The sequence below is a fragment of the Barbus barbus genome (genome assembly GCF_936440315.1).
Source record: "Barbus barbus genome assembly, chromosome: 41".
NCBI classification, from domain to species: Eukaryota; Metazoa; Chordata; class Actinopteri; order Cypriniformes; family Cyprinidae; genus Barbus; species Barbus barbus.
Window position 1 is genome coordinate 12,687,689 of NC_136719.1, and position 27,437 is coordinate 12,715,125.

Genomic DNA, 27,437 nt, shown 5'->3' on the forward strand with positions numbered 1-27,437 from the left:
GCGAATGCCTGATGTTAATATGTTGAGCAGCAGTTAACACCGATGCATTTAATTACATTATTAAAAATATTTTTGCATATCAAGAACTAAATATAGGATGGAATGGAAAGAATGCCTAAATACATTTTTATTGTTTTATTAAAGGTTGGCTATATGGGTCCTTAACCGCAGAGCATTGTGGGAGTTGTTCCTCTGCAGCAATGGCTTGGCTTGTAGTAAGATTAGCAATATTTGTGTCTTTATTATATACTGCATCGGCGGTATTTGAAGACCAAGTTGGAAAGTTTGATTGGTATGTAAACGGAATTTATAGCTGTGTGTTGGTTTGGCGTAAGTTATAATCCATTGTGGGATTTCTGAGACTGTGAAAACAGCCGGTACTTTAAGCAGGCTACTACACCGGGCTGGTCAGTCTTCATGTCTTAACATCACTCTAAACTACCTGCGATTTCTTTCAGGAGGCAACAGTTTATCGGCAAGGTGCGTTTTGCCTTGTTTGACACTCATTCTCAAGCGTCTAAAAAGCTCCTGGTGGCAACTGACAAGAACGTGTTTGCTTCCCTCAATTCAAGGACTGGAGACCTGTGTAAGTCATTCTGCTCGTCTGACTGTCTTTTTACGTTAAATCATTTATAGGCATTTATAAATTGCTGTCAGAATCTGTTTATAAGCGTTTATTGGTTATTAGACCGTGAAAGAATGAGCGTCCATAATCAGATTTCAGCCCAAACACTGTTATAAACCACTATTTTACAACATTTGACACTTAACCATAATTATTATTTTTTTTGGACAAAATAACTTTTACATGGCTGACAAGTGATACATCATTTGTCTTTTGAAGTGGACAAATGTGTAATAAAAGCATATTTAAAAAACCATGTAACCAGAAAAATTACATTTGAATAGTTTGTGCATTAAAGCGTTAACTATTTGATTTGAAAGATTTTGTTTTATTGGTGAACCTTTACAACATACAAAAAGTAGATGAGCTTTGTTGTAATATAGAAATCTCTTCTTATGTTTGTTGTGAAATAGGCTAATTTCTTCCTATGTCCAATGAATAACAGGTTGTTTATTTACAACCCATACTTAAAGGGACAGTCTGTCAAAAAAATAAAAAAGATTGTCTAGGCAATGAATCCTGAAATGTTTAGTGGTTGCTTCATTAAAGGGATAGTTCAACCAAAAATGTAAATTCTGTGATTTGTTGTTACAAATGTATATGACTTTGCTCCTTATGTGGGACACAGAAGAACATGTTTTAAAGAATGCTGGGACCCAAACAGTTTCGGTTTCCATTCACTTCTATTATATGGACAAAAAAATATATATATATATACACAATGATAGTCAGAGGAAGTTGCAACTGTTTAGTTATCAACATTCTTCAGAATATCTTTTTATGTTCTGCTGAAAAAAGAAAGTCATACAGGTTTGGAACAACATCGAGGGGAGTAATTGATGACAGCATTTTCATTTCTTGTTCAACTGTCTCTTTAAGGGTTATGCTATTATGTAGCCCTCATTATAGTTACAAAAAACTTTAAAAGGTATTATTGTAATGAAAAACAATAGAATCTATCTTAATTCCTTATTACTTCACCATGGTTGAGATAACTAATTTTCTAAATTTCAAATGAAAAAATCATCCTGGGTTTCTTAATCATAATCAAAATAATCTGGATGGACAGGTGAGAGAGGTTTGCATTATGGCTATTAGAATACACCTTTCTAGTATTGCGAGCTTGTTTATTAAAAAGCAATGATTTTGTATGATTCATTCATTTAACAGTGTAGTGAAATGTTTTTGTTTCTTGTAGTCTGGCGGCATGTGGATAAGACTGGACCAGAGGGCCATATTGATGCACTGCTTATGTATGGACAGGGTAAGCATGCAATAAAAAGCGTATGTTGTGAAATTAGGTTTTGTATTTTGCCTCTGAATCTGTGTTTGTTGTCTCTTAGATGCTTTTGTTGTTGTTGGAAATGGCCGTCTGCTTCGCTCCTGGGAGACCACAGTTGGTGGCTTGAAGTGGGAGACAGTACTTGATACAGGAAGGTTGTATGTTTTTTATGTTATTTTGTGACAGTATTAGGATTAACTGGTGCATCAAACTGACAGTGTCCACTTTTGAACACAGCTTTCAGGCTGCTGCTTTAGTTGGAGTTCAAGACTTTGTGAAGTATGTTGCTGTGCTGAAGAAATCAGCAATCTCGCTCAATGACCTTTCAAGTGGCAGCCAGATATGGGTAGAAAACCTACCTGACAGGTGATGTAAAAAATCTTGGAATTCAGAATAACAGCTGTTCTTTTTGTTTTTTATTACAGTTATTATTTTGTGTAATTATTATTATTATTTCTTTAATTGCTGTAATTAATTATTGTGAATTCATCTTTTTGCATCCTACAGTGACACTGTTCAGTATCAAACTATTTATTCTGGTGGGAATGGACTGTTGTTTGTTTTTGGAGTTGTGCCGAACTCCCATATTGTTATTGTTGAATACAAAATTGAAGATGGAGAAATTATGAACAAGGTATGGAGTTTACTTTCTTTAGGATTTTTTTTTTTAAAAGAAATGAATGCTTTTGTTCTGCAGGATGCATTAAATTGATCAAAACTGACAGTAAAAACATGTATAATAGTACACAAAGTACAATTTATAATTTACATGTATAATTATACACACTACAGTTTTCTTATTTAAAGACTGATTATTTCGATAATAAAAAAAGGAAAAATATATGGAGTTTTCTTATTGAGAGAGTCAGATTACTTGGATAATAATACAATCACTCTTATTTTTCTCAGAAATCAGTTGAAGCCGCATGGATGTCAAGCCTGGAGAGCAGCTGTACAGTCATCAGCTCAGGGATCCTACTGTGTGTGGATCAGATCACACAGTCCCTGTATACTCTACTACTGCAGTCTGCAGAACAGACAGAAATGAAACAGATCCACCTCCAGGTGCAGATGTTGCTACGCTTGTATTTAACATACAGTGCTTCCTCAGTCTTCTGTATCTATCTATAATATCATGGGTGTCTTCTCTTTTCAAAGACACTAGATTTGGAGGTGGCATCTGGATTCCAGCCTGTTCTGACATCCACTCAACCCAATCCAGCACAGCCTCCTCTTTCTGAGTTCTTCCTGCAGCTCAGTCTAGATCATCACATCCTGCTGCAACTCAAAGACGGCCTCATCGCTCCGCTCCGAGACTTCAATCCAGTAAGAACTAATACATCTCAGAGTGAAACAGAACCATTAATTTCCTTACAATTCCTTTTCATAAAGTGTTATTGATTACAGAAGTTTTACTGGTTACTCCTCACTCAAAAGTCTAAAGCCCAATGTCTTTCATGTTTCAGTCATATCTGGCTGCTTTTGCCACATCTGGAGAAAGGACAGTTGCTGCTGTGATGTCCCCAAAGAATGATACTGTGAGTCACATTTCAAAAACAAGACAAAAATGTCTTTCTAGGTATGTACTTGTACCTTAATCGGTTGTTATTCTTACTCCAGGCTTGCAGCATCAACCTGTTCAGTGCTGACACAGGGCGGAGGCACCTTGACACCACCATAATCTACCACATGGACCCTAATGGAGGAAAGCCAAACAGAGTGAGGGCTGATGCTGAAGTATTTAAGTTTAACTGATTATTGGCCAATTATTTTGATGTAGGTTAATTTGATTGATCTGTTCTTTAGTTATATGTCCACGCCTTTCTGAAGAAAGATGATTCTGTGGGCTACAGAGTCATGGTGCAGACGGAAGATCTTACTCTCACTTTCCTACAGCAACCTGGTATGAACTACACTACGGAGAAATTGATTTATTAAAAATAAAAATGAAAATAATTCTTGTTTAAGAATCTGGAAAATAATTATCGAAAAGCTGTTTCAAAATCCTTTTGTTTAAAATGAATTTAAAAATGTGGCATTTAAAATACATTTAAAAAAATCATTACAATTATTTATTAAATTCTAAGTTTAATCAAATTAATCAAAATAGCTTTAAATAAGTCAATGAATTGATTTCTCTCCTGGACCTCTGTACTATATCTGTAAAAAATATGAAGTCAAATTCAGCTTAGCTTCACCTCAATCTAGTCTAAACTACAAAAGGCAAGAAGTTGATTTTTGTGTCTCAATGTAGGCAGGGTGGTCTGGATGAGGGAGGAGGCGCTGGCTGATGTGGTCACGATGGAGATGGTTGATCTGCCATTCACTGGAACACAGGCAGAACTGGAGGGAGAGTTTGGAAAGAAAGCCGGTAAAACCTTTTTTTTTTTATTATGACTCTGTTTGCTTATTACATATTGCTTATAGTCTTATTTTTTCATCTTGCAATTTTGGAGCAACCCAGTTAAGTGTTAGTTCAAAATATGAAGCACATCTTAAGGTCAGATAAAATGTCATTTTAAGGCCCTTTTTTTTTTTCCCGATTTTAACATTTTCTAGATATAAGTGTTATGTATGCACTCTGTGTTTGTGATGTATGGCTAATGTATGTTTTGACATTGCTGCTTTGCTTGCTAAGCAAAAATAAAAACCCTCCCGTCTCACTCATCTGTCCTATTTTCCATGGCTTTCTTGCTATTTTTTTTTGTATTTATGTCCTTATGTGTTTTCTTTTGCCTATCTGCTGCACTTGGATCCAGCCATTCAAGGTAAAGTAGAGAGTTTCCTCTAATTTTGCTTCTCTTCCTAATCACATTTTTATTTTATGTAATGTCTTTGTCAGCGTCTCTAACTTTTGGACGATGAATTGGCTCAAGACTGTAACTAATTGATGTTAAAGCTGAAGTGACTTTTTCTTTTAGATTAATTTACTTCTGTCATTCATCGCTGTGGTCTCTTGTTGCCTGCAGATGGGCTGTTACCCATGGTTCTCAAGCGCCTCTCTTCCCAGTTCATCCTGCTGCAGGCCTGGCTGGCCCATCTCTGGAAACTCTTTTATGATGCCCGGAAGCCCCGCAGCAGTGTGAAGAATGAGGTCAGCATAGACACACTGTCTCGGGATGAATTCAACCTGCAGAAGATGATGGTGATGGTAACTGCCTCTGGGAAGGTAAGTTTAGAAAGCACAGCTGTTGCTTTGTTCTTTTAGCTGTCTTGTCGGTTAACATATGGCTGTTGTTTTTCTACTCAGCTCTTTGGCATCGACAGTAAGTCAGGAACGATTTTGTGGAAGCAGTATTTAGAAAACATCCAGCCCAACTCTGTTTTCAAACTTATTGTGCAGAGGACCACTGCTCACTTTCCACATCCTCCACAGTGCACACTTCTTATAAAAAACAAGGTAAGCTTTTGAAGTTTGCTTTTGTATGATCTAATGTTTTTGTTTGCTTATGTTATGGTTTGCTTGCTTTCATGTTTGTTTACAGATTTGTGCATTTGTTTATTTGCTTGTTTGGTTACTTTGTTTACTTGTTTGTGTGTTCAATTGCTTTTGTTTAATTTGTTTGTTCATTTTTGTTTGCTTGCTTGTTAGTTTGTACTCATTTGTTTTTTGTTTGCTTGCCTAGTTTACACATTTGTCCACTTTTGTTTTCCCCATTCATTTTACTGTTTTTTTTTTTTTTTTTTAGTACAGTGAAATGTTCAATACTGCATGTTCTTATTATTATTTTTTTTTTTTTTCTAAATTTAAAAATGGACTGTATTTATAGGACACAGGTATTGGAAGCCTCTATGTCTTCAATCCCATCTTTGGCAAGAAGAGTCAAATTAGTGCCCCTGCCTTACCCAGACCTGTCCTTCAGACCCTGCTGCTGCCTGTCATTGACCAGGACTATGCTAAAGTCCTTCTACTTATTGATGACCAGTACAAGGTGGGTCTCCGTTCTTCTGACAAACCTTCTGTGTTCCTTGGAGAATGTGAAACTGTTTATTTTCTCATACAGGTCACAGCATTTCCATCTACAAAGAACATTCTACAGCAGCTTCAGGACACAGCATCCTCCATATTCTTCTACCTAGTGGATTCTAGTCAGGGAAAACTGTCAGGTTTCCGTCTGCGCAAGGTTTGTGTCCATTCATGCAGAACACATGAAAAGCACTTTTGATGCTTGTGTTCATAAATGATTTGGTTCCTTTAGGATTTGTCTACAGAGCTAATCTGGGAGGTGATAATCCCCACTGAGGTGCAGAAGATAGTGGCTGTCAAAGGAAAGCGTGCAAATGAACATGTGCATTCCCAGGGCAGAGTCATGGGGGATCGTAGTGTGCTCTACAAGGTACTGCTGATTCGATAAGTGCTCTTATCGGGCAAACGTAATTACACTCTTTTCTAATCACATATCCTACCTGTTGTTCTTCTGCAGTATCTGAACCCTAATCTCTTGGCTGTGATAACGGAAAGCACAGACACCCATCAGGAGCGGAGCTTTGTTGGAATCTTCCTGATTGATGGTGTCACTGGCCGTATTGTGCATGAAGCAGTGCAGCGGAAAGCCAGAGGACCTGTTCACTTTGTACACTCTGAAAACTGGGTGGTGGTAAGTGCACAGATGTATCCATGCATTTATCCATTATGATTACTGTGATAGAAATGTTTCTGGTACAGAATTTAACACCACTTTTTGTGTTTATTCCCTATAGTATGTGTACTGGAACTCCAAGTTCCGCAGAAATGAGTTTTCTGTGTTGGAGCTCTTTGAGGGAGCGGATCTCTATAACAGCACAGTGTTCAGCTCCCTGGACAGACCACATCCACCTCAGGTTCTGCAGCAGTCGTACATTTTTCCTGCTCCCATAAGCACTTTGGAAGCCACACTTACGGAAAAGGGCATCACCAGCCGACACCTTCTTGGTTAGTATTGTGCATATCAAGCAGTTTGGAATCTTCAGAAACTGACAGATTATCTCATCTGTTATTTTATTTTTTAAGCTTTTCTGATCTATAAAATCAAAGTCTTATGAAAAATATCAGCATGCTCATATTAAATTCTGTGTATTACATTTACTTTATAGTCGGGCTGCCATCAGGCAACATTTTATCCTTACCAAAGATGTTTCTGGACCCGCGGAGACCAGAGGTGGTCTCAGAACAGAGTCGGTAGGTTTTCAACTAATATTTACTATGTTGGGAAAATCACATACGATTCTGACTTTGATTAACAATTTGCTTTCTGAGTAACCAAGCTGAACAATAATTGTCTCACCATTTAGGGAGGAAAACCTCATACCATATGCTCCAGAAATGCCAATTCGTGAAGAGTGGTTTATAAACTACAACCAAACTGTGTCAAGAGTAAGGGGCATCCACACTGCCCCCTCTGGCCTGGAGTCTACCTGTTTGGTAAGAGTGATGGTTTAGTCAATTTTTTTTTTTACATTTCACAATATTAAATAACTTTTTGTCTTAATTTGAAGGGATAGTTCACCCAAAAATGAAAATTCTGTCATTAATTACCCTCATGTTGCTCCAAACCTGTAAGACCTTCGTTCATCTTCGTAAAACAAATTCAGATATTTTGATGAAATCCAAGAGCTTTCTGACCCTCTAGAGACAGCAATGCAACTACCACGTTCAAGGCCCAGAAAGGTAAAAAGGACATTGTTAAAATAGTCCATGTGACCTCAGTGGTTCAACTGTAATTTTATGAAGCTATGAGAATACTATATGCACAACGAAAGCTCTTGGATTTCATCAAAAATATCTTAATTTGTGTTCCAAAAATGAAAGGAGATCATGAAAGGAACGACATGTGGTTGAGTAATTAATGACAGAATTTAAATTTTTGGGTGAACTAGCCTATCCCTTTAACATCTATGCCAATCTTATTACATGAATGAAATGCATTTAATTTCTTCACCCTGTAGGTGGTTGCGTATGGGCTTGACATCTACCAGACCAGAGTGTTCCCCTCCAAGCAATTTGATGTCCTTAAGGATGACTATGACTATGTATTAATCAGCAGCGTACTCTTTGGCCTCTTCTTTGCCACCATGATCAGCAAACGTCTAGCGGAAGTGAAACTGCTCAATAGGGCATGGCGATAAGACTCATCCTAAAGGCCTGTTGACTTCACTCTCGCCCTCACTGCAATGTGGTCGACACATTGATGGCAGGAGACTAGCTGGTGACCATGTCAAAACTGCAAGATCATTTGATAAGTTTGGTGTATTTTTGCAACCAGCTGTCTTAGAGATCTTGTGGTGTTTTGAGTGTAAGTGTATAGACGGCCATGATATTTTTTCCCTTTTCAGAGAGAGAAGTAACGATGTACACCCACCCCCCCACCCCCTTGCTAATTTATTTATTGTGCCTTTAGGGTAACATAACTCATGTGATTTAAAGGTAGACTTGCCAGGTATAACACAATACCCGTCCCGTTTATTTCATTTCTTTCCATTATAGATTTCATTCAGTAAGTCTGAGTCTGCCTTTTGAAGAAATGGTGTTATTTTGAAAATTAATATTAAGGGAAGGAGTATTGCAAAATGACTGCCTTTTTTTATTTAAATCAATGAAAATATTGAATAAAATTATTTGGTTTTAAATTTGATATGATCTGATGAGCTGTTTAAAAATATATTGCCTTGGGTACAGGATTTGAATGGGCAATCACTAGTGCACATGAGAACTGTGAAATTGTTTTCTCCTGTACATTAATGACATAATGTTCTGCATAGGAGTTTGAATAGTCTTTTGTAGTTATTTTATGGTATGTCAAATGCACTGGATGGTTTGGAGCCATGTTCTTACTTGATATATTTATGAGCAAGATCCTAATATGCCATATCATACTTTGATTTTGACTTGTACACATTACAAATCCTTGTGATTTTACTATTGTGTAAAATGTTTATACAGTCTAGGCCTGTTTATATACATAATTTTGAAAGCATCCCCGCTGCTGCAAATTAATGATGTCAGAAATAAATAAGTTTAATAATAATATTTGTAACAAAAGAGTAGACATTCAATTAAGTTGGTAACAAACCTAATGCTTTTTTTAAAACATGCATAAATTATTTGTTCTTTTCCCCCTGATCAATAATAAACAATATCCCCTTCCTAATGGTTGACTGTTGTATCGTTTTGAAAATTGAAGGTAGAACTGCTGCAGTTGTGGATAGTCTGGGCAATACCAGTTGAAATATTTTCTGGTTGCTTTAATAAAAGGTTATATCATTGTTAGGGTTAAATTATCGTTAAATCATTCATCCAAGAAAATAAATATTTTACTCACCATTATTTTATACTTGTATGACTGACTGACTTCTGCAGAATTTTGGGAGTTTCGTTACACTGACTTCAATTCTATAGACAAATAATTTTGACATGTAGCCTACAATTTGTATTATTTTGGATGATATTATAGGGTTAGTTACAAAAAAAAAAAAAAGTCATTTATTCACCCTCATGTCGTTACAAACCTCAAAGTCTTTTTTTATTTTCTTCTTCTTCAGAACACAGATGATGATATTTTGAAGACTGTTGGGACCCGTTTTGGTTATAGTTGACTTCCATTGTATGGACAAAAAATGATGGCATGTACAATTGGTCAAGTTTTGGACTATTTTAAAGGGATAACCACCCAAAAGTGAAATTTCTGTCAAGTTTACTATCCCTCAGGTTGTTTGACAAGAGAGTCAGTAACAATTCACTTACTGCATCTTTTTTCCACATACAATTATAGGCTCATTCTGCCTAACATTTATGTTTGAGTTAAGAAGAAAATTTTGAAAAGACATGGTGGCGATTCACATAACGACAAAATTTTCATTATTGCGTGAACTGCCGCTTTAAGCTCACGTTTCCTGAGCTGTTTGGCCACAGTTGTAAATAAACAAAGGTTTTGAAGCTCATGAGTAAAACCGTTAACCACAGTCCTGTTTTTTTTCAGAAGGTTTCTACGTGCTCGCAATGCATGACATAACACACGAAACTTTTCATGTTTATCTCTGACGACAGTTCCTGTTATTTGGCGTCTGATGATTAACCTCATTTCCGCTCTTAGATTCTTATTGAGGATCTCAAGATGGCGTCGAGTGGAGGAGATGGAGAACCTGAGTGGACCGCAGCCGTACGGCCACTTTTATCAGCGTCCTACACGGCTTTCGAAACGAAAGAGCTACCTCAGCTTATAGGATCCATCATAAACAGGTCAGAAGAGGGCTTGTTTGTTGAAATGGCTCGTGCAGGCTGAAATAAACTGTTGAGTGACTCTGCATTAGCTGTGATGCTATGGCAGCACCGAGGCTGTGTCCCAAAACCTAGTCAGCTGACTACCTGGACAGCATTTCGGGGCATCGTGAGAGGGATTGGATTCCAAATGCTTTCGGTGGCCAAAAACGATTTTGAATAGTTCAGATTCGCATATGATGACTAAATGTACCGTCCACGAATGCAGCTCACTGTGTTTTGAGACACAGCCGGAGTGTTACTGTGCATTTACAGTAGCAGATACATCAGATTCTGCTTCATCATCAGGCCGGAGATCCACTCTTTTACGTTCATATAATCTGCCTGGTTGATATTTTAGGAATGCCGCTTGCTTATAATGGACGTACAGGATCCCACGACATCCGCCCCTAAATAAAGTGATTTTATATTTGTGTCGGAAGTGAATTAATTGACACCGAATGAGCATGTTAGCCTCCCTCGATTAACCCCAACCAACGCTAGCTAGCCTGCTAGCCCCTGTCAAGAGCTATTCATAATTCTCAAACTCGTCTTTTTTAATTGTCATCCTGATAAATCTTTCTCTGTCAGTAAGAGGCAACCGCACTAGTCCTAGTTACTCAAAGTTTTAATTGCAGTCGATTCAAATTAATGCATATAGGGGGTGTGCCTGCTAACTAGCAAGCCATGACTTGGCAACTGGTGCTAGTGTCACTGATGGTTCGCTAATCGTGAGTTAGCCTCTTTTGATCAAGTGGACAAACGTCGGAATTCTGTTTTAGTTTGTTGTAAGCTTAGTTGTCCATTTCAAAAGCTTGTTTGTCTGTGTGTAAATGTGTACTGTCATCAGTTTCGTTTTTACGGAAACAGTGCTTGGTCTTCCCAAACAAACACATTGTGGTGTTTGTCATTTATAGCGGCCATTTAATTACGAGCCAAACAACTGACTGACCTTTAAAATAAACGGTACACGCATTGAAATGAATCTGTCATATGAAATCTTTGACTGTCGTCTTATCGATGTGCGTGAGCTAAGTGCGACTTAGTTCAAAGTGAAAGTAACACGATTGATAATGAATTGAGCTGCCAACCTCCACTGGACTAAACCACTTTAATAATAATTGTTTTCATTGTTACTTTTCCATATGTCTGTGCTCATTTTATGTGATCCGTGTGTAGAATGTTTTCTGACATGAGTGTATTTGTTCAATAACGTTTATTGCCAGTGGCGTTCTCTGAATGGATAAAATGAAGCTGAAATCTGCATTTTTCCTAAAAGTGTTTTCCCTGAAACTCATTCAAAAATATTAATAAATAGCCTACTATAATAGTATAGAAATGGTGGTAAAATAACACTGGTACAACCATTACCACACAAGATTTTAGCAATCATTTAAAGCCGTAAACCGCATTTGTGATGTTTGTATGTTGTTGTTACACTTAAATCTGAAAGCACTATCATAGTTCAGTCTGTCAGATAAGGTCATGCATTCCTACTCCTGTGAGTTTTTCTTACAAATAAATTCCCTTTTGTGCCTTTGGAACCTTTTATTGCTAACCAGTTGTTAAATGCGCACTATAGGAGAGTTTTTATTTTCATCTCTGTAAGAATCATGTAAATTGCTAGATGGAACAGCATTTTGGGAGTTCTTTAGTTATTTTAGCTTCTGTTTAGAATTTCAACATAACCGTAATTATTAATTTGTTTCCATTCTTATGGTCAATTTTTCATTTGATAATCCAACAGAAAACATTGTCTGTCTTCATAATCTTTCATTTGAACATAACTTGCAGCTTTATCTGTAATGATTTAGCTTTTCCATCTTTGTCAGAATAGTCAGATCATGCAAACTACTGGATAATATTATTAACCAATAGCCAAATAGCTGTGGTGGTATTGGTTTAGCACACTTGCATTCTGATGCACACTGACTTTCACAATTCAGTCAATTCCTGATGGATAATCAAGTCCCATCTTGAATTTGAGCTCATTAAATACGTGGTTTCACTTGGAAGTATCACATTACAGCAGTTAAATGCTTTCCTGTAGCTCAAATAGTAGAGCATGGTGCTAGCAACGCCAAGGTCATGGGTTCGATTCCCAGGGAAAGCAAGAGCTGATAAAATGTAAAAACTGTAACTTGAATGCAATGTAAGTCGCTTTGGATAAATGTAAATGTTAAATGTAAATGAGATGCAAACTGCAATTTGCAATTGATTTCAGCAGTTTCTCTAATTTTTTTTTCTGCAGTGAAACTGAGATTCTTCACCATGACAAACAGTATGAGCCATTCTACTCCTCGTTTGTGGCACTATCTGCACATTACATCACCACAGTTTGTGGACAAAGTATGTCACATTTCAATGTTTTATTCTGAAACTGTCATTTCATTACATTTTCTAGCTAAATATAAGCATACACAGGTTTAACTGGCTTTTAAAAATGTTCCCATTTTTATATTTTTTATGTCCCATTCCAGTCCCCAGAAATCAGTTGCTGTCAGTAGCTGCAGCATGTAAAGTATTGATTGAATTCTCATTGCTCCGTCTGGAGAATCCTGATGAAGCATGTGCAGTCTCTCAGGTCAGATATGAACCTTGGTGTAATACATTTTGTCTGTTTAAGCATAGCATTTTTTCATAGACTAACTTCCTTTCTCCTTCCGCTCCACAGAAGCACCTGATCCTCTTAATAAAAGGCCTTTGTACTGGCTGCAGTCGATTGGATCGGACAGAAATCATCACCTTTACTGCAATGATGAAGTCAGCCAAACTACCCCAAACTGTCAAGACCCTTTCTGATGGTAAGAGTAGTTTCAAATTGTCACAGCACTGTGTTACCAGATAATTGATCTCTCTATTTCATGTAAAGACAACGTGAAGTGTCGGGATTGGTGTAGTGATCTGTCTTTATAGAAGTAATCTCTATGATTTAGCTAGACAATATAGAGCCAGGATGGGGATATGCAGCAGCAGTGTTTTTGGTGCATATGAATGTTGACTGTCTTGTTTGTAAATTCAACACAGCTGTTCAGAAATAAACAGCTTGAGGTGGTGAAGGTGTTTCATTTGTAGGATTTTCTTGTTTGCTTTCCTTTTTGCCTTGTAATTAAAGACTAATAATATCCAGTGTAGACTGGCTTAGTTAATTCTTACAGGTCTAGTTGTGCTGATTTTGAAGGACCAGGGGGACCTTTATGATGTTATTGAAGTTCCAATAGTGTGTAAATGTGGAATTTTAAAGGGACAGATTCCATGTGGACAGATTGCCTAAGTTCTCTTTAATGCATTAGCTGTGTCTGAAACTGCTCTCTATCCACTATATAGTGCACTATATTGGGTTTCAGCCATTTTGTAGAGCTGTCCGAATTCTGAGTGAATGACTTCATTCCCTACATTCGTTCACTACTTTTTACCCACAATGCATTTTGATTTTGAGTGTACAACCGATGTACACTCGCTGAAGCACTATTTCCCACAATCCAATGCGGAGAACCAACGAGCTGGAAGAGGGAGCGAGAGAGTTTGAATTAGAGATGCCGTTTAATTTACAAAAAATGATTATAATTTGGTTGATATTTAAAAATGTTCGTTGGTAGCGTATTCATTCCGATGTCGAATTAGCGGTCGCCTGAGGGCGCTCTACGGCCAATGGCATCTTATCTGAATGCAAAAACGTTGCTCGGGAGAGTTTCAAGATACAAACAATAAATACATAAAATGATGAACGTGCTTGTGTTAGTTTATTTTTGTTGACAGTATTTTAATAGTATTTAATGATTATGACCAAATAAGCATTACAAAACAAATGAAAGCACAAAGCTGATTACAGTATAAAGTCATTTTAAGTGTTATTGCTGTTAATATTATTTATATGTAATATAGAAGTACATATGTGACGAAGATGTTTTTGCAACAGCCAAGTCTTACTCGCAGTGTACACGTCACCGTCCGAATCCATTCACTTCATTTCGTTCACTCCTTCTGAAATGGTCCACTCAGCTGCCATACATTAGAGATAAGTGAGCGTTTTCGGACACAGCTATTGTCTTGCAATGCTGATGCAGTTCAGGCAGTACACAGATGTGTCATAACTATATTTGTCCTCTTTACAGCTTGTTATCTGCTGTACACGAGAATTAATGAAGCATCATTTTCTTGTGTGCCTGCTTTGCTCCTCATTTGATTATTGTGGCTAATTATAGGCTCTCTTGTGAGTTTTACTCAGTTTAGATCAAGTCAGGAGGGAGCTGTTCTGTTTAGTAATTGAATTCTTTAATATTACACATTAGTAATACATTATTTTTAGCTTGCTAATTTAGTACAATTAATTATTAAAAAAGAGAACATGATTTAAAAATGAATGGATTTAGTCAGGCCTCCTGACCTGTACATAAATTCATATTACATTTTATGACATTTTATGGAGTTGTTCTAATTTGGGGGCAATTCTTAGCAAATATTTTGTTATGATTGTATGCAATTAATTTGGTTGATTTAAACAGTGCATCAAGCCCTACAAATTAATCATGAAATCTCATTTTTACAAAAATAGCATCCTTCATCATGGCACAGCTTGGCAAGTAATTGGTGGCACAGATTAGTCCAGACAAAGCATTGTGTTATCTGAGTGTATTAACCTTTTTTCTCATGTGAGTGCCAGGCTGGCAGAAAGGAGGCTTTGTTCTCTTTCCTCTGTCAGATAAGATTCGAGTTTGTCCAGAATGGTTAACTCAAAGACAAGGTTCTGTCTGCTGATATTCTCCAATTGTCTTTGGTGATCTTGTTTTCCAGTGGAGGACCAGAAGGAGCTTCCCTCCCCTGTTAACCCTGAACTCAGACAAAAAGAAGTCCAAATGAACTTTTTCAATCAGCTGACCTCAGTCTTTAACCCTGACATTACCATGCTGGCCTCTCCATCTGCTCACATGCAGGTCAGTAAATTAGGCGAGTTTTCCGATTAAGTTCACGATGATGTGACCACTCCTGGGTTTACTCACATTTTGTTATGAGCAAACAAAGATGTTTTTTGGACAAAACCATGATGTCATGTGTTTTACAGGGTGAGAATGAGTGTGATGACCAGACAACAACAGATCAGGCAACGCAGGCCAAAATGAAGAATGCCTTCGTCTCTCAAAATGTGTCCAGTTTACAAGAATTAGGTGAGTTGCACTTGCACTTTGTCAGTGGTTCATAAATGTTTGATTTCAAATACAAGATGTTGAAATGGAAGTTGCTTTCATTTTGTTACACAATGAAATCCTATATTTTTGTCTCATGCATTACAGGGGGCTCAGAGAAGATGCTGCGCGTGTGCCTCAACCTTCCCTATTTCTTGCGGTATATAAACCGCTTCCAGGATGCAGTATCCGCCAATTCATTCTTCATCATGCCGGCCACTGTGGCAGATGCCACCGCTGTCCGAAATGGGTAAACCAAAGTCACCCTCAGCTCACTGCTGTTTATTGAATCTGTTGAGATTGAGTAATCCTGACCTTCCCTCCCTGTGTTTTAAGTTTTCACTCCCTGGTGATTGATGTTACCATGGCCTTGGACACACTTTCCTTGCCTGTACTGGAGCCTTTGACTCCTGGGAGACTACTTGATGTGACTGTGTTAGCACTAAGCTGCCTCTATGCAGGTGAGTTGATTGAAAAAGCTCCTTTTGTCTAGTTTAGATATACACAGAGAGCTTCAGGAGTGTTTTTTTTTCTCTCAGGTGTGAGTGTGGCAACTTGCATGGCCATACTGCAGGTGGGCAGCGGCTTGCAGCTTCGTGCGGCCTCCACTGGCTCCAAGGAGGAAGACTATGAAAACGACGCTGCTACCATTGTGCAGAAATGCGTAGGTGTCAATAGTCAAGATGACAGTTTTATTGTCTTTGGTACACTCCTCATCTTACGCTTTTCCTCTTTTCAACAGCTGGAAATCTATGAGATGATTGGACAGGCCATCAGTGACTCTCGCAGAGCTGGAGGAGAGGTAGGTGAACACTTTGCCACAGAGTATATAACATTAATGAGAACGGCCCATGTCTGAGATCGTGCTTGTGTTTCAACAGCATTATCAGAACTTTCAGCTCTTGGGTGCCTGGTGCCTGTTGAACAGCCTGTATTTGATACTGAACCTGAGCCCCACGGCCCTGGCTGATAAAGGGAAGGAGAAAGATCCCCTGGCAGCTCTACGGGTCCGAGACATCGCCACCCGAACCAAGGACGGAGCAGGATCTCCTAAACTTGGCCCAGGGAAAGGGTAAGTGCCTCTGTGTTCTGTACTTGAAATGATGACCTAATGAATGTAGTAGCATGAAATATAAGAGAGCCCTAAAATGCAAGTGCCAAGTTCTTAGAAATAGACTGTTCATGTTAGTTTTAAAAATATTCAGGTGAGTGACTTCAATGTCTAAATGTCATGTGGTGTGATGATCAACTACCAATTAAAAACTTATTTTGGTTACATCTTGATTTCATGTGGGAGAACGCAGCTTAATCATTATTTTTTTTTAAATGTAATTATGTCTGTCTGTATGTGTATGTTTGTATGCTTGTGTGTATGCATATATATATATATATATATATATATATATATATATATATATATATATATATATATATATATATATATATGTTTTTGTGAAAAGTGGGGACATCCCATAGGCGTAATGGTTTTTATACTTTACAAACTGTATGTGCTTTTGCCCTACACCTAAACTTAGCCCTCACAGGAAACTGTGCATTTCTACTTTCCCCAAAAAAACTCACTCTGTATGATTTATAAGCGTTTTGAAAAGTGGGGACATGGGGCAATGTCCTCATAAGTCACCTTCGCCTTGTAATACCTATGTCATACCTGTCAATTCTACAAATTTATGTCCTCGTTTGTCTCAAAAACGCGCACATATATGCATTCACTCACTTACTCATTCATTCACACATACACACAGTCACACACATTTTTAAAAAATAATGATTAAGCTGTGAGAAGTTTTGGGGGAATTCACACCATATTTTACAACCTAGTCTTGCCTTGAAATAAAAAGGTTTAATTTATTATTCATTTTAAATGCATTTATATTTTAAGAGCTGTATTGACCTCGTCACTTTAATGATGGTCTGCAGAGATCTTCTCTACATTATTTCCTGATTTTTTTTTTTTTTTTTTTTGTATATGATTTTATGATATATAAAATTTTTACATTTTATTAAAAAATATGCAGTGAAACAGTTTTATTTTAATATATATTTATTAATTGTTTTGTATATATATTCTAAATTATTATGTTATTAGGATAGTATCATTGTCATTTTTTTATTTTATGTCCCCCAAGCAAAATCTAATTTTATATACAGCAATAAATTAAACATAATAGGTGAAATGTATTGAATGTATGAGTTGCATATTTGGTGTATTTTAGATTATTACAAAAATGACATGTAAATAAGTGTGTCAGTAAATGTGAAGTTTTCTCTCATCAGGCACCAAGGTTTTGGGGTTCTGTCAGTCATTCTGGCCAATCATTCAATCAAGCTGCTCACATCACTGTTCCAGGACTTACAAGTGGAGGCTCTTCATAGAGTAAGACCGAACATAACTGCTGCTTTTAAACTACTGGAGCATTTTTTGTTTTGTAAATACGAGTGAAGCTGTTTTCTGTCTTCCAGGGCTGGGCCAGTGACGGGCCTCCAGCAGAGCTGAACATCATGGCCCAGAGCACGTCCATACAGAGAGTGCAGAGACTCATTGACTCGGTCCCTCTCACCAACCTGCTCTTCACACTGCTCTCCACCTCCTATAAAAAGGTTTGTGACCACAAGGCTTGATCATGGTTGCTATGAGGAAGTGGTCCGTTGTGTTTGAATGTGGTGCCTCTGGTTCTGCTTGATTCAGGCGTGTGTGCTGCAGCGGCAGAGGAAAGGTTCGGTCAGCAGTGACGCCAGTGCCTCCACTGACTCCAACACTTACTACGAAGATGACTTCAGCAGCACAGAAGAGGACAGCAGTCAAGGTAGCAAACACTACAGATTTCTCAGTATTTAACCTTGTAAATAAAGGCCACAGTGAGGTCAGACACTGAAGTTGATTTAGTTCATATAAACAGAGTAGTTGCTTTTAACTGTAAAAATTCCCCATTGGATTGTCTATCTGGGTGAAACTCATATAAAATGTCCAAGTTATATTTCAAAATCAAAAGGAAAAATTATATATTTTGCAGAAAAGGAAGCATATATTTTTGGACTTTTCTCATGAAAATTATATTTCCATTGAAGAATATCACATTATCTGTACAGGAATATAAATGAATGGAATAATGGATCCTGTCCACAATTTAATTTTTTTTATTTAATTTTATATTATTTAATTTAATTAATTTTTACAATTTATTTTATTTTATTTTTGTATTTATGCACACTATTATTCCTTGTTTGTTTTTCCCCTGAACAAGTAAACTAGATACATGAACTTTATGGTGAATTAGAAATGTTTTTGTACATTACAGTAGGCTGCTGACTATAGTGAAGGGTTTGAAATATGCTTATTTTGATGACGATGTCAAACAAATTCTATTTACTTTATTTTATGCACATTGTTACCTTGTTGATTTATTTTACCACTGAAGAAATAAACTTTCTAAATGTACTTTACGATTAAAATATGCATTACTGTAATGCTGATTTTAGAGTAAGCTACTGACAGTTGGGAGGGGTGGATTTAAATTTGCCTTATTTTGATAACAATATTGTCAAATTGCATTTTATTAATTTTCTTTCTGCAAAATTCATGTTTTTCCACTCTTTTGATTTGAAATATGACCTGTTCATATCTTGACATCTTTTGTAAGATTCCCCAGCAGTCTTATTTAATGTTATTGGCATGAGTTATTTTTTATGCAGCTGAGGTCAGGGTTTGCTTGTGGTTTACTGAGCTAGTGTCAGGGCTGAGGAATCTCAGGGACATTCTTAGGCAGTTCCTGAGCACTGCACGCTGTAGTAGAAGGACAGCGGTCAGACCTCCCCAGAGTTCAGAGTCAGGTCAGTTTACTTCCTGTTCCTGAACACTGTGGCACGCTAAGCATGCTCTGCTTACTGCGCCGTTCTGGCAGCCGTCACAGCTAGTGACAGTGTTCGTTATTTCAGCAGAGAGAAGACAGGAGAGGACAAGAGCAGCTTGTTTCTCAGGTCAGCAGATTTCTGTTTTAGGTCAGAATCGTAGTGTCTCATTATGCTTCTATTTATTCTGCCTTAAACAGTAAAAAGATCTTAAGTATTTCCATGGCTAAAGTAGCTTTGTTTGCATACAGTACAATGACTTGTTTGAATGCGGTGCTGATTGTGGCTCTTGGCATGTTTTCAGATGATGATAGTGAGCCCATTCTGGGGCTGTGGTTTGAAGAGACTATTTCTCCCAGTAAAGAGAAGGTGGCACCTCCACCTCCCCCTCCACCCCCACCTCTGGAAACATCCCCGAGACTCAAGAGCCCCAGCAAGCTGAACACGGCAGAGAACGGCAACATCCTGGCTAGTCGCAAGGACCCGGAGTTGGTAAGTCCACGATGTGTAGAGGAATGCTGATTTTGACTACCTTTGCTGCTAGAACTTAAATGTTGTTTTATGTCCTGTACAAACACATTTGTTACATAACTCATAACCAACCTTGTCAAAGGAGAGTTAAGACTTGTTTATGATTTAGCTGCTCAAAATCAGAAAACCTCTGAGGCTGTTTTGATGTTGAATCAAAATGTATGATTTTCTGTATTTTACGGTTTAATTAAGTGCATAACATTTTTTTTTTTTTTTTGTCATTCTAATTTTTCTTATAAATACATAACTAGTACTTGTAATTATTTAAAATGATTCAAAAACCACTTTTGTTTGTGTGATATTTCAGCTATGCCATTAGGTTGCCAGTATAAGTCCAATAAAACTGCCATATCAGCCAGTACAAAATACATGTTTTGAAATATATTTTTATATATTATATATTACTTTTCAGTAATATATAATTACATTTGTATACTATTTTATTTATTTGCATGAGTGACGTTTTCATGTTGACCTAAAGACACGTTTCTTGTTCCAGTTTTTGAGTTTGGCATCAAGCATACTGAACTTTATCACCACCTCCATGCTGAAGTCCAGAAACAATTTCATTCGCAACTACCTGAGCGTGTCCCTCACGGAGCAGCACATGGCCACCCTCGCCAGCATCATCAAGGATGTCGACAAAGATGTCAAAGGTCTTATTTTTTTTTATTTTTTTTATTTTTTTCTAACTCTGATCATACATTTAGGCTTTTCCTAACATGTAACCTTTTTTGTCCAGGTTCCTCTGATGAAGAGTTTGCCTCAGCCCTCTATCACTTTAATCACTCTCTGGTAACATCAGACCTGCCCTCTCCATCCCTACAGGTAAATTTTGAAATATGCTTTAAAAAAAAAACTCAATATTAATTTAAGATTTTTAATAGCTGTCAGGTATATGATACCATGTTTTCTTTAACTTTTCTCCAGAACACTCTTCTACAGCAATTGGGTGTTGCCCCGTTCTCAGAGGGTCCCTGGCCCATGTACATCCATCCTCAGTCCCTCTCAGTGCTCTCCAGGTTACTGCTGATCTGGCAGCATAAAGCCAGTCAGCAGGGGGAGCCTGATGTACTAGAATGCATGAAGGTCTGGGAAAGGTACGACTTCACTTAATCTTACAGAATTACACCTCTTTTCTTAAATCTAGCATTGGATTCTTCACCAAATTCTCACCCATGTGTATATTGTGTGTTAGCATCAAGTTCATATAACATTGCATAACATTCTCAATCTGAATATGTGCGTTTTGTTTTTAGGTTTGTGGGCACTCTGAAGCAGCACACACTACAGGGAGCAGTGCCTGCTGATGAGGATCTCAATGTTGAACACCTTCAGCTGCTTCTGCTCATCTTTCACAACTTCTCTGAAAAGGGCCGCCGCAGCATCCTCACCCTCTGCATGCAGACCATCGCAGAAATCGCAGTCCACACGGATTCTCAGATTCAGGCTGTACCCCTCAACCTGGCCCGCATCTTGCTTGTGTTTGACTACTTGCTGCACCAGTACTCAAAAGCTCCCATGTACTTGTTTGAGCAGGTAGGGATGTAGCTGTACTTTCACTGTAAACACACCACTGTTTTGTAGCTAGTTTGTAACAATTATTTTTTGATTTGCTCACTCAGGTTCAGTACAATCTTCTGACACCCCTGTCATCCGGGGCCAGTTCAGGACAGGAGGGAGGAAAGAGAGGTGCTGTCCCGCTTTATTACGGTTTCAAAGAGGTGGAAGAGAACTGGGCCAAGCACTGCTCGGCAGGTAGGAGTAAGTCAGATCTCTCATATTTCACTCAATTGTGCACTTGATGGTCAATGCAAGAGTGCAAGAACTGTTTTATTGCTGTATGTCTGTCGTCACTCTCATTTAGATTCCACAGTAAAGCCGAAATTCTACTGCGTTCTGTCTCCTGAAGCCTCAGAGGATGACAGGAGTCGGCTTGACAGCAAGGTGAGGCTACACATCACAAGTCTACACAAGTATTAGAGACATGGGAGTGTCTGTGCACCTAGTTAAGGAAAACCATTTTGGTCTTTACCAAATATAGTGGACTGCTTTAATTACTCAAAATATTTTAAATATTTGTATTTATTTAAACGTTATTAAATAATAAATTATTATATTGTATATTTTAATTAGGGCTGTCAGTTTAACACGTTAAATTCAATAGTTATGAAAGTAACACGATTAAAATATTTTAACGTAGTAAAGGCACTGGCCCCGCCCCCAGACCTGTACATCATCTTATGTTTCATGCAGTTGACTGACAAATGATGCAGGCAACAACTCCATAAGATACTGGGGAAAAAAATTATTTGTCATTTATATCACATGAGCAGCGGGAGCAATAGTGCTGTTTATGTTTGAATAGCATGAGTGCAAATGTGATTTTATACAACAGTTCAGTAAATAAGAACATTAGGTATAGTTCACAAAAAAAAATATTCTGACATTTACTCACCCTCATGTCAGTTCAAACTTGAATATTTTGAAGACTGTTGTTAACAAAGCTGTTTTGGTAACCAGTGACTTTCATTTCATGAACAAAAAATATTGAGATGTTTCTCAAACTATCTTCTTTTGTTATATAGTTTGTTAGGCCCTTGTAGCCTAAACATTGTGTAATAAATTGTTGAATCAAATAAAATATTTCTTTCTATAGCTTTCTCAGCATACATTATGTATCTGAGATCCTGTTCTGTCTCTTTATTTACCATGAGGTTTTTGGCATTAAAAGTTTGAAGACTCCTGTGTGTGTGTGTATATATATATATATATATATATATATATATAGATATAGATATAGATATAGATATAGATATAGATAGATATATATATATATATATATATATATATATATATATATATATATATATATATATAGATATATATAGATATATATAGATATATATAGATATATAGATATATAAGATGGATAAATGAATATAAGAAGTTAATGTGCATGTTATTTGTCAACTGTTACAGGCCTTCCAAGTGCTGTTCAATGGCGTGGTAAAGTATGATGACTTGTACTCCTCTCTGATCTCCCTGCTGGATGCGGGATCCCGCTTTGACACAGCAAGACGGCAAGAAAACAAGCCCATCACCCCAGTAGTGAGTTGCACACATTCTGCAGTTTTTACAATCAACCTTGTGTTTGCGCTGGTTGACTTTGCCCTAAATGTTGCTGTCAATCTCTGGTACAGGAAGCATGTTCCTTGCAGTACTACTTCCTGGTGCTGTGGAAAATCCTGGGAGTGCTGCCACCCTCAAAGGCCTATGTTGAGCAGCTTAAGAGCGGCAACAGTGACCCCAGTGAGAGTGACATCTTGCACACCCTAAGATGGTCATCAAGGTTACGAGTCAGTACCTACGTTAACTGGATCAAGGTTAGTTTTATCATTTTAACACTAAGAAAATATAACCAACTGATCAAGATGCCTTGAAGTTATAGGTCAATCATCTGTTAACACCCTTTAATCAGGAGCACCTAGTGAAACAGGGAATGAAAGCTGACCACGCCACATCTCTGATCGAAGTGGCCTCAGCTAAATGCAGCGCAGTGAAATATGATGTGGAGCTCGCAGAGGAATACATCGCCAGACAGGTACACTCTTAGAGTTGCCATTAACAGCTGATATAGATTTTTCTGCTTGTCTCCTAATATATGGCCTCATAAATCCTCTCCTTCATAGATTTCGTCGTTTTGCTGCGTGGACCCCAACAGCATCTTACCTCTTCACCAAGTACCCTCTCTACAAACCATCTACACATTGGATGCTGTGATTTCCAAAGTGCAAGTGTCTTTAGATGAGCATTTCTCCAAAGTAGCTGCTGAATCAGACCCCAACAAATCCTCTGAGATCACCAAAAACCTGCTGCCCGCCACATTGCAGCTCATTGATGTCTACACAGCCTTCACCAGGTGCCGATTACACCACATGCACCACAAGAAAAAAGCAACCTTAAAATAACATGTCCATAATGAAGTTAATTTTAATTTCATTTTTGGATGAACCATCTCTTTTAAAGTACTCAAGTAAACATTAGAAAACCAAACCAAGTTCTTAAGCCCTTCCTGATTGGTTTGCTCAGGTCATACCTGCTGATGAGCCTGCCAGAAGATGGAGAAAACAAACCCACAGAAGCTAAACTGCAGGGTTATGCTGCTGTGTTGTCCATCGGATCCACACGCTGCAAAGCCAATTTGCTTGGTAAGAATTCTGGATAATATCAAGATATTAGCGGCTTTTATGTAAATTTGAATATATAATCCATTTTGGTTCTGTTTTCACTCTTTAAGGTCAGACTGTAATGCAGAATCTACCGTCAGCTGTTCAGACATTGTGTGAAACATGGAACAACATTCACACCAATGAGTTCCCTAACTTTGGCTCATGGGTTAGAATGCTTATCCTTCAGCACTTCGAGTGAATATACTCTCTCACTACTTACCGTAAACTGATTGGTTCTTTGTCCACAGCGGAACGCCTTTGCCAACGACACTATCCCATCGGAAAGTTACATCAGCGCCATTCAGGCTGCCCACCTGGGAACCCTCGGCAACCAATCACTGCCCTTAGCCTCCTCGCTCAAACACATTCTTCTCTCATTGGTGCGCCTTACTGGGGATCTCATTGTGTAAGTCTTGAGCAGCAGTTAAAACAGACATATCTATATAAAAGATTGATAGATGCTACAGATTACTTGTGTGTTGCTGCAGCACAGAGGAGCTGAACAGTCCACAGGTGATCCGCACGCTGCTGCCCCTCCTGCTGGAGAGCAGCACAGAGAGTGTGGTGGAGATCTGCAGCACTTCACTGGAGAGGATCCTGGGCCCTGCTGAATCAGACGCTTTCCTGGCTCTCGTCTACGAGCGCCTCATCACAGGCTGCTACAACATCATCGCCAATCACTCTGACCCCAACAGGTGGGACCCCAGTTGACCATATGACTTTTAAGCAGACTCCAGAACTGCAATCTGAAGGAATCTAGATTGATATGGTTCTGTTTCCAATTAGTGGTCTGGATGAGTCCATTCTTGAAGAGTGTCTACAGTACTTGGAGAAACAGCTGGAAAGCAGTCAGGTCCGCAAAGCAATGGAGGAGTTCTTCTCATTCAGGTAGGTCTTGGCTGAATATTATTTCCTTTTAGAAATCGCTAAAGCATTTTTTTAATCAGTTTAATACATCCTTTTCCTCTCTTGTCTTGTAGCGGAGAATTGGTGCAGATCATGATGGCCACTGCCAATGAGAATCTATCTGCAAAGTTTTGTAACCGGGTTCTGAAGTTCTTCACCAAACTATTCCAGCTCAGTAAGTAGCCATGCAACGTCTCGCAGAATTATGCCATCTGATTTTCCCCTCTCACACATCCCATCTGTGTTCATCCCTCAGCGGAAAAGAGCCCCAATCCCAGCCTTCTGTGCCTGTGTGGTTCACTAGCCCAGCTGGCTTGTGTGGAGCCCACGAGGCTGCAGGCCTGGCTGAGGCGCATGACGGCCTCCCCTCCTATAGATTCGGACCAGCTGGACACAGTGCAAGAGAACAGGCAGCTACTGCAACTCCTCACCTCCTACATTGTCCGTGATAACAGCCAGGTGGGTGAGGGCGTCTGCACTGTGCTTCTGAGCACTCTCATACCCATGGCATCGGAGATGCTGGCCAGCGGGGATGGAGCGGGCTTCCCTGAGCTCATGGTCATCATGGCCACTCTTGCCAGTGCAGGACAAGGAGCAGGACATCTACAGCTACACAGAGCCGCCATTGACTGGCTCACGAGATGGTAAGTAACTTGGATATATATATATATATATATATATATATATATATATACACATTACAAAATGCATTACATTATATTTTACAAAATGTAGATTTTAAAATACGTAATTTTGAAATATATTTATTATTAGTAGTATTATTAAACAATCATTCACTATCAATTTAAATGTAACTATTAAAATATATATATAAAATATATATTTTTAGATATTTCGTCAGTTTTATATATATATATATAAATAAAATGTGCGAAGATGTATAATAATAATCATAACTACTATTATTTAGAGCTGATATATTTTAAATGTTATAAATTCTGAAAACTAATTTATATATACAAACAGAATAATGAATATTTTAAAATTGTATTATTTTAAATTGTTATATTAATATTATTAAAATATTAGTATATATTATGTAAAATATTTTACATTACATTTAAATAATAATAGTAAATAAGAAGTATAAGGTGTTTCAATATAAGATACAATTTAAATTTAACAAATGTACTTAAATGTCAACATTTTATTAGACACGCTTTAAGTAAATGTTCCCTAGAAGGGAGTGCTTTCTATTTTTTCCTAGAAGAGAATAAAAGGCAAAGACTAAAAGTTTTGACCTCAGTATGACCTAAAATCTACCACACACAGACTGAAGCCACAACATTTCTACCTTGATTTCATGGGGTCTTTTACCTCCAATTTAATCTAAACCTGATCTTTTCATCTTTTTCTTTCAGTAAAAAATACTTGTATCAGAAAAATGTTGTGGAAAAAGTTACAGCTAATGTGTCACAAGGCAAGGTAGGTGTTAAGTCCATTTTGATGGTAACCATTTGCGCACATTTGTGTCGGACCATAAGTGAAACATTCTTGTTTCCAGCATGCCAGCATGCTGGAGTGTGCCTGCCACATCATTTCCTACCTGGCAGATGTAATGAACGCTTTGAGGCAGAGCAGCGGCCAGGGCTCGTCCCAGCTCCTGATGGAGGGAGAGGAGAAGGCTATTGAAGTTGACTCTGACTGGGTGGAGGAGCTGGCCGTAGAGGAGGATGACTCGCAGGCTGAAGATTCGGTCAGGAGACAGTCTGCTCACTGTGCCTTAGATTTAAATATTGCTTCAATTTTTCCAATCATATCTGAGTTTCTTGTGTTTTAGGATGAGGATTCGCTCTGCAATAAGCTATGCACCTTCACCATCACACAAAAGGAGTTCATGAACCAGCACTGGTAATGGATCAACTCGGCACTCCTTTGCTATGCAACAGAAGCGTTCAGAAGCTGTGCAGTGGGTCTTTAATCTCCTGCTCTTCCCCATACAGGTATCACTGTCACACCTGTAAGATGGTGGATGGGGTAGGTGTGTGCACAGTGTGTGCCAAGGTCTGTCACAAAGACCATGAAATCTCCTATGCCAAATACGGCTCTTTCTTCTGTGACTGCGGTGCCAAGGAGGATGGCAGCTGCCAGGTGAGACCGAATACTTCAGGTCATCATGGGAAAAGAGCAACTGCGGTAACTTTGGCTTGCAAATCATTTATCATTGACTGCCATTAGCTCATTTCAGACCTCCCTCAATTTATCAGGGTTTGCAATGAATTTCATCTTTTGCGTTTTTGATAGTTAAGTTTATTCTCTACTGTTTGGTAGTATATTACTTCAGATGAATTCAGTCCATTTCATTGTTGTTAAAGGAATAGTACACCCCCAAAAAATAAACATTTACTTGTGGTGTTTCAAACCCACAGGAAGAGTTGTGCAGCTGTTTCCAAAGTAATAATGGCTGTTAAACTTCTTAAAAGACAAACAACATAAGTAGTGTGAAGAACTACTGAATGAAGACTTGCATTATATCACACAAGCTGTAACAATTAAAAACTAGTTAAATAATAATGTCATAATTTTAGATTCTATTGAATTAATTTACTGATCAAGA

At 38.0% G+C, this 27,437-nt stretch overlaps 2 protein-coding genes across 2 annotated transcripts in view; both read left to right on the plus strand.

Moving 5' to 3' along the window:
* The first annotated feature begins 173 nt into the window (after positions 1 to 173).
* LOC306860784 (ER membrane protein complex subunit 1-like) lies at positions 174 to 9,213 on the plus strand. Its single transcript, XM_079402702.1, has 22 exons — positions 174 to 292; positions 459 to 586; positions 1,824 to 1,889; positions 1,969 to 2,062; positions 2,145 to 2,273; positions 2,415 to 2,541; positions 2,817 to 2,972; positions 3,066 to 3,233; positions 3,374 to 3,445; positions 3,528 to 3,626; positions 3,714 to 3,810; positions 4,162 to 4,278; positions 4,877 to 5,076; positions 5,158 to 5,307; positions 5,678 to 5,839; positions 5,912 to 6,031; positions 6,107 to 6,244; positions 6,332 to 6,505; positions 6,609 to 6,819; positions 6,981 to 7,065; positions 7,179 to 7,308; positions 7,833 to 9,213. Exons 1-22 carry the CDS (start codon positions 201 to 203, stop codon positions 8,010 to 8,012), a joined length of 2,895 nt encoding a protein of 964 aa, XP_079258828.1. The 5' UTR covers positions 174 to 200; the 3' UTR covers positions 8,013 to 9,213.
* Positions 9,214 to 9,997: 784 nt separating this feature from the next.
* Positions 9,998 to 27,437, plus strand: part of LOC306860211 (E3 ubiquitin-protein ligase UBR4-like) — a gene marked incomplete at its 5' end in the record, with an annotated part of 51,813 nt that continues 34,373 nt past the window's right edge. Inside the window, 37 exon segments of the mRNA XM_079401785.1 lie at positions 9,998 to 10,122; positions 12,392 to 12,489; positions 12,621 to 12,724; positions 12,815 to 12,944; positions 14,935 to 15,034; positions 15,036 to 15,078; positions 15,203 to 15,305; positions 15,432 to 15,573; positions 15,660 to 15,784; positions 15,863 to 15,987; positions 16,066 to 16,125; positions 16,205 to 16,395; positions 17,619 to 17,718; positions 17,805 to 17,942; positions 18,031 to 18,148; positions 19,495 to 19,682; positions 20,221 to 20,377; positions 20,464 to 20,549; positions 20,652 to 20,821; positions 20,981 to 21,260; positions 21,347 to 21,479; positions 21,589 to 21,668; positions 22,704 to 22,832; positions 22,925 to 23,107; positions 23,203 to 23,325; positions 23,414 to 23,643; positions 23,814 to 23,932; positions 24,022 to 24,119; positions 24,202 to 24,359; positions 24,442 to 24,648; positions 24,740 to 24,841; positions 24,934 to 25,034; positions 25,116 to 25,503; positions 26,242 to 26,305; positions 26,385 to 26,576; positions 26,661 to 26,731; positions 26,824 to 26,971. Of these exon segments, the coding sequence (XP_079257911.1) occupies positions 9,998 to 10,122; positions 12,392 to 12,489; positions 12,621 to 12,724; positions 12,815 to 12,944; positions 14,935 to 15,034; positions 15,036 to 15,078; positions 15,203 to 15,305; positions 15,432 to 15,573; positions 15,660 to 15,784; positions 15,863 to 15,987; positions 16,066 to 16,125; positions 16,205 to 16,395; positions 17,619 to 17,718; positions 17,805 to 17,942; positions 18,031 to 18,148; positions 19,495 to 19,682; positions 20,221 to 20,377; positions 20,464 to 20,549; positions 20,652 to 20,821; positions 20,981 to 21,260; positions 21,347 to 21,479; positions 21,589 to 21,668; positions 22,704 to 22,832; positions 22,925 to 23,107; positions 23,203 to 23,325; positions 23,414 to 23,643; positions 23,814 to 23,932; positions 24,022 to 24,119; positions 24,202 to 24,359; positions 24,442 to 24,648; positions 24,740 to 24,841; positions 24,934 to 25,034; positions 25,116 to 25,503; positions 26,242 to 26,305; positions 26,385 to 26,576; positions 26,661 to 26,731; positions 26,824 to 26,971 (5,109 nt within the window).

Bases quoted from the DNA above. Each gene is read 5' to 3' on its own strand.
- LOC306860784 (XM_079402702.1), top strand. From the start codon at position 201: ATGGCTTGGCTTGTAGTAAGATTAGCAATATTTGTGTCTTTATTATAT. The intron at 3,234-3,373 runs GTAAGAACTAAT...TTCATGTTTCAG, and splicing joins CGCTCCGAGACTTCAATCCA to TCATATCTGGCTGCTTTTGC. The intron at 6,245-6,331 runs GTACTGCTGATT...GTTCTTCTGCAG, and splicing joins ATCGTAGTGTGCTCTACAAG to TATCTGAACCCTAATCTCTT.